Source organism: Ostrea edulis, chromosome 3, assembly GCF_947568905.1.
Source record: "Ostrea edulis chromosome 3, xbOstEdul1.1, whole genome shotgun sequence".
Classification (NCBI taxonomy): Eukaryota; Metazoa; Mollusca; class Bivalvia; order Ostreida; family Ostreidae; genus Ostrea; species Ostrea edulis.
The window spans coordinates 17,575,788-17,582,482 of record NC_079166.1 but is presented as its reverse complement, the minus strand read 5'-3'; the positions used below and the strand labels follow the sequence as shown (position 1 = coordinate 17,582,482).

The window sequence follows — 6,695 nt, the reverse complement described above, 5'->3', positions numbered from 1 at the left end:
AAGAGAGATAACCCGCAATGTACGATACTCGATAAACACGTTTGAAAAATGACGCGATCGTGCGAATACTTTTGTCCACAGTCTGTATATGATGTTGCATTGTTGATTTTTACTAACATTCACCAAATTACGATATATGTTTTCCTAACTGGTTGGCGTACAAAAAATAATGATGAGCATTATGCATAGGGTTTTGCCACCTATCAACAACAATCATGACCGCTACACCATAAAGGATTTTAAAAAATTACAAGGATTTAAGTTTAAGTTAAACACAATAAATGTTAAAAATAATTTATCTAAGCGGAGTATATAAGTAAGAAATAATAATCAAGGTTATCAAGCACATTTAACGTTTTTAGGTATTCCATCCCCATTGAGCCGTAAAAATGTTTCCTTAAGAATTAATCAAATCGAGGAATTTTGGCAAATGTACTATAGAACATACAAAAAGATGAAGGTTTACTGAGAAACAATTTAAAATTTTCCTCAGGATCAGAAGATATGGCCTAATTAACTTACAAATGTAACATGGAAAAAGTATATTTTTCATGAATAAAAATAAAAGGAATGATAATTTGGAGAAAAAAAAGCTTTCGGTTAAAATTAAGATCCAGAAAAATATTAATTAATAGTCTACTGAGTGCATAGGTCACCGTGTAGATTTTATGGTGAATATCATTTTTTTTTCTAAATTCAGCACAGAGACGCATCTAATAATTAACACTGATTGTTAATTAAAAGTTGGTGTTCATATATTCTCTTCAGTGTAAATTATTTGCTTTTAAACTTATTCTAAAAGCATTAAAGTTAAAATTTCCGAAATGGTTTTGTAGGATCTTGAGGAAGTAATACGGGAATTCTTTCTGCGGACAGAAAACAATGTTGAGCAAGATGCATGTAATGATGAGCCTCCTCTTTCTGAACTCATAGAATCTGATGTAGAAATGATACATAGACTTGCGTCAAATTATGTACAAGACGAAATACAAAGTTGCGTTGTGTTTGAGGAGGATTCTAGTTTAGACACACTGAGAGAGAAAGTTTCACACATTTGTTGTCATATGAAATACTTTGAAAATTTTACATATGCCAAGATTGAAGAACATGTATTCACGATGCGAGAACTATCTCGAGATGAGAAAGATATGTACATAATGGGAAAACTTAAGAGTAAAAGTACCGGAATCGACAGAAGTCAAAGAAAGCGGCAAAGATATATATACAATTATGATGACAGAGAGGTGTGCATAGAGGCATTTTTAATTATGCATGACATCGGGGAAAAACACTTGAAGAATTTAGCTAAACACATGAAACTTAACGGCCCAGTTCCCAGGTGCCATGGGAATAGAGGTAAAAAACCAAAACATGCCCTGTCATTCCCGGACAAATTAAAAAGAGTTGTTAATTTCATCGTGCGTTACAGTGAGGAATATGGATTGCCCCTCCCTGCAGTCCCCCATGCTAATGATGCTACACAAGCTCCAGTACTTTTATCAGCCTCATCAACTAAGATTGATATTCACACTAGATACAAGTCTGTCTGTGAAGAAAGCAATGAGAGGTGTGTCATATCGTAACTTTCTAGTTATCGTTTATGAAATTTATATCGGCTAATGACAAATATAAAAACTAACAAGAACACTTGGATTACCTTTCAGCACTGCACAAGTGGTGCCAACTTTGTCATATCGTAGTAACTAATGCACTTTAATTTAAAAACAATAAAATATAATTTGTAAAATACATGTATAGGTCTGTGGAGATATCAACATTTAAGGGCATCTGGTTGCAATGCCTTACTCATATAAAAATCGCCTCTCCCAGATCTGATGTTTGTCCCAAATGTGAATCTCTTCGGTGTCGTGTGGTGGGCGCTGTCTCGGAGGAGGATAAACTGACTGCCCTCAATGACTATAAGCGACACATTGAAGTTTCTCAAGGTACTTTAATTCTTTACGATATTGTATATATGATTTGCACAAGTATGAAATACGTACCATAGAACATTTGAAAGCAGATGCGGAATACACTGTACATCTATATCAGACTATCATTATACAATTATCACCTTGTGTTACTGTATAATTTTGGCTACATTTATTGCTTTATATTTTAGAATCTTGCGATCTCGACCCTCGCGGTTGGTTTTCTTCTTTTTAAGTACCTACATGTAGCAATACGCGAGGGTCGAGAATGCGAGTGGCCCTATCGGCACTCCATAGAAACATGCTTTATTTAGTCTACTTTTTGTTTTGTTGCATACGTTCGAAAATAATGAATGTAAAACAACGCAATGATATATATATATATATATATATATATATATATATATATGTATATAATTCCAATGTTATTTATTACAATTGTTTTGATAGGACAAAAATAAAGCTGAACAAAAGTTTACACATCAATAAATCCGAAAACGAGATGTATTCATACACGCCTGAAAACAAATAACATAATGCGGGGAAACTATTCAAGTTTTTGCAATTGTTAGTAAAGTGAATGAATTGGAATTATAAGAATCAAACATTCTTTTTGAAGAATTTATCGATGTGTAAAACCCGGACATTTTACTCACAAACTGAACATAAAAGTACTTCGCACTTTTATTCAGTTTGTGAGTAAAATGGCCGGAGTTTACACATCAATAAATTCTTCAAAAAGAACGTTTAATCCTATAATATAATCCAAATAGAAAGAGTTGATATCACAATAGACGTCTCTAAGATAAACAACTTTGGTTTCAATTTTTGTATTCACCTGAGGATGGATGTTAAAATCCAGAAAGCGCTAGTGATTTAAATATATTTTGGAACTGCATATTTTCCTGCTTTTTTATTGAATTATAAATATATATTCCAGACAAGAGGGTCCATTATATTTCACCTCACCGAGAAAGGTTCAGTTGTTTGGTGTTTGCATGGAAGGGGTGGCAGAGCAGTATAACTATCTCATAGACGAAAACTGTACAATTGGCGTGGATGGTTCACAATCTCATGGCCCTAACAGTGTTATATCCATGCTACATCATGCATTTCAGGAATATGGACTCGGGGAGATGGCATGTCATATACATTGCGATAACTGTGCAGGTAGAAATATAGAGGTTTTATGTCTTATTGTTTTACCTGTTTAATTTGACGTAATATCAAAATCAGATCATTATGTAACCTATTATCAATGCAGGTCAGAACAAGAATAGGTATGTAATGGCGTATTTTTGTTGGCGCATTCTGGTTGGACTACATAGAGAAGTGACCATTAGATTTCAGATTCCCGGCCATACAAAATGTCTAGTGGATGCTGGATTCTCCTACATTAAGAAACTCTATCGACGGTAATAGTTTGAATCTTTTATCATGTTATCGGTCAGTTTTATATTCTGTTTTTATCAAATAAGTTTATTCTTTGATTGAATTAATTTGCAATTTAGGACAGACAACGACTCCTTTTCCGATCTGGTGAGAACAGTACAAAAGTCTTCCACAACCAATCGAGTAGTCGTTGTTGACGAAAGGTTTTTGTGGCGGGATTGGAAAACGTTTCTTGCAGAAGATTTTTGTTCTCTAACGGGCATTCGGAAATACCACTACTTCCGTTTCAGTGCCATGAATCCAGGTGTTGTATTTGTCAAGGAAACCTCTGTAGATGACGAGAAACCCTTCATAATGTCTCGTAACCCAACTCCTGAGTTATCCTGTAGAATACTCCCGCAAGTTATTGCCAAGGGTTAGAAATCTCGATTAAGTAGAAATTAATGCATTGAGCTTTAAATTTACGAAGTAAAAATTCTAATCAACAAGTGGACTTGAGCTATAAATTTACGAAGTAAAAATTTTAATTAACAGGTGGACTTTCTTCCGAAAGGCAAAAGTATCTACACAAACACGTTAGGCCTTTTGTTAAAGACCACGCCAAAGATTTGACGTGTCCTGCACCGACTGAGGAGTAGACAGACTGTCGATGGTGTTCATTGAACTATTTCTTTTTCTTCATTTGTTCACTTTTTTATTCATTCATGTCTTGCATAATTTGTGAGATATGTAAACATATGTATATTGAGTAAATATGAAAATAATAATGAATTGAAACTGGTGCACTTCCGTGCAAATGCACATTACAATTGAAACCTGGTGTTTGAATTGTTTAATTTTGATTATTTGCCATTTCTTTTTTATTCCCAAGAATTACATTTCTTCTGCATCAGATGAACAGATAAAAGTGTTGGTTTTTTGTTTACGTATTACGCGATATACATTATCAACGTGTCTGACGTCGCGTGACGTTAAAATATTTTTATGTTGACGTCGCAAATATTTTCGGACATTCATTACAAAAATGTCAATAAAAGACTCAATACGCATGATATGAATAAAAGTTTGGTATCTTTGTAAACAGAAAATGTTAACGAAGGTACTTCGAGTTAAAACTCAAATTGTAAAATTTTAAACTTAACCCTCTCTCTACCGTATCGGTCAATATGACCGATAGCGCGTAAAAACAGGGCTACGCAAAAGGAGTGTCTATAAATCTTTGAAACTACGGACGTAATATATATGTTTTATATATCATATTTTTGGAAATTTTCTATATTTTTTAACTATCTAAAAATCAATTGAGTAAATAAAGCCATTAAATTAAAAAAAAGCATTTAAAATGAAAGATGACTTCGTCTAAATATGACGCAACGCTTTGTCGCAAGGCCATTTCCCCCCTCGCTATGATTTTTTTTTTATTTCCCCTATGAATGCAATATTTTTTATATTTTTGAAAAGCATATATTCCATGCTTTCAGTACATATGAAAATCATTTTTAATACCTGGCAAAGTTATAAGAAAATAACAATTTTTTGCACATATACGTTTTTTTACGATTTTATTTCTCAATGTTTAAACAGATCGGCGTTTTATCTATATTTATATATGGAAATAGGGAAAAGTAAATACATCCTGTAAAAGTAGAGGAAATGTTCTTTTTGATGGGCCCATATTCATATTATAATTCTCGGTAGTTTTTATATTACGATCAAATGAAATTGGGACATGCTGCGCGGTTTTCTTAAAAATTAGCGACAAATCGACGTCGCTAACACCAATCGACGCGCGTCGCACAATAAAGTGGTGAAAACTATTTGTATTGTCCTCTATTAGTAAATTCAGTACCTGTTGATACACTAAAACAACATACATACATGTATGAAATAATCAGCCAGGTATCTCTGCTTTTTTTAAAAAGCAGAAAACCAATATTGGTATATAACAGTTACACAACCTACATGTAACTTCATAAAACACCTATTGAGAATGTTACATCGGCAGAATGAATTTAAAAAAAGATAAATAAAGTACTTCAAATTCAGATATAAACGTTATATTTGTTCGGAATAGTAATAATTTTTTTCTCTGCCAAAGAAAGAAAACAAAAAAAGTTCGCCTATATATAGCCTGTATACTTTTATTTTTCCGTGATCCGGATCGCGGGCCTCGCGGGGTTTTCTGAAAGTGTGCACGGAGAACACACGTGTTTCCGTTTCAACGAAAACAACACAGCTTCATCGAGACTGTCACAGCGAACGCTTGTATTTTGCATCTTTAAAACGACTTGATGTCAGAAGAAGATGCCCTGGATCTCCTGTTGCAGGATGACCCAAACGATCATGCATTCAGTATAAGTACGTACATGTAAGTTGATGTAGCCACATAGGCCGACTAAAAAGGGGAAAAAATGCGGTTTTGTCATGTTATGAAAAATTCACGATTAATTAACCGCGATTTGATGCCATAATTTGTCGTTTCATGAAAGGGACTATTTATATTTTATGATATCTAAACCAAGTGAATAACACCCTGTCCGGGTCCGGCATTAATCAGTTTGATTAACACCCCCCCCCCTTTCCCCCAGAATTATCTTACCTGACGCGCGAGTGTAAGAAGGGGGTGGATTTAGTGTATAATGGGATGGGGTGGTTTTAATCAGACTGGGCATTCATGATCGCTGGTGAGAAGGCTATTTTCCAAGTTTTTTCCATGTTTATAAAAGAAATTATCTTTCTATGAAAAGAAAACACAATCTGTTAGGAAAACACACTTTGCATTACTGTAATGATAGAATTTATTATCATAATTTGAATTATTTTCTTTATTCTGTATCAGAAATAAAAACAAAATGTGTGTTTGGGCCAAAATGGGGGTGGGTTAACATCAATCAAAGTCTGATTATGACAGGCTAATGAAAAATCATATTGATTTCTCTTTTATCCAGATGCATGTATTTTATATACACTTAGTAGCTTATGACCATAAATTACATGTGATCCATACATGCTGGTACTAGTATGCTATGAGCTGATGGGCACGTGTCCCCTTCTTGCCGGCCTCCTCCGTGGCCGAGTGGTTAGAGCATCGCGCTCAAAATCACACGGCCTCTCACCTCTGTCGGCGCGGGTTCGAATCCCTTTCGCGCCGGTAAGTGAGTAAGTTTTCCCAGTTTACTTTCGAAAGATCGGTGGTCTCTCCCCAGGTATCTGGGTTCTCTCTTCCACCAATAAAAAATCTGGGTGCCACCAGATAACTGAAAAATTGTTGAGTTTGGCAGAAAACATCAATCAATCAATCCCCTTCTTGCCTAGATTTTCTCGAATTTCTTAATTGTAATTTCTTTTCGTCTTTAAAAAGGGTATTGGCAT

The 6,695-nt window shown here is 34.5% G+C and overlaps 1 protein-coding gene across 1 annotated transcript; it reads left to right on the top strand.

The window, feature by feature from the left end:
- The first annotated feature begins 1,118 nt into the window (after positions 1–1,118).
- On the top strand, positions 1,119–3,743 carry LOC125653193 (uncharacterized). The gene is made up of 5 exons (XM_056160783.1): positions 1,119–1,567; positions 1,831–1,946; positions 2,865–3,101; positions 3,196–3,346; positions 3,443–3,743. The coding sequence occupies exons 1-5, from the start codon at positions 1,119–1,121 to the stop codon at positions 3,741–3,743; spliced, it is 1,254 nt and encodes a 417-aa protein (XP_056016758.1).
- The last annotated feature ends 2,952 nt before the right edge of the window (positions 3,744–6,695 follow it).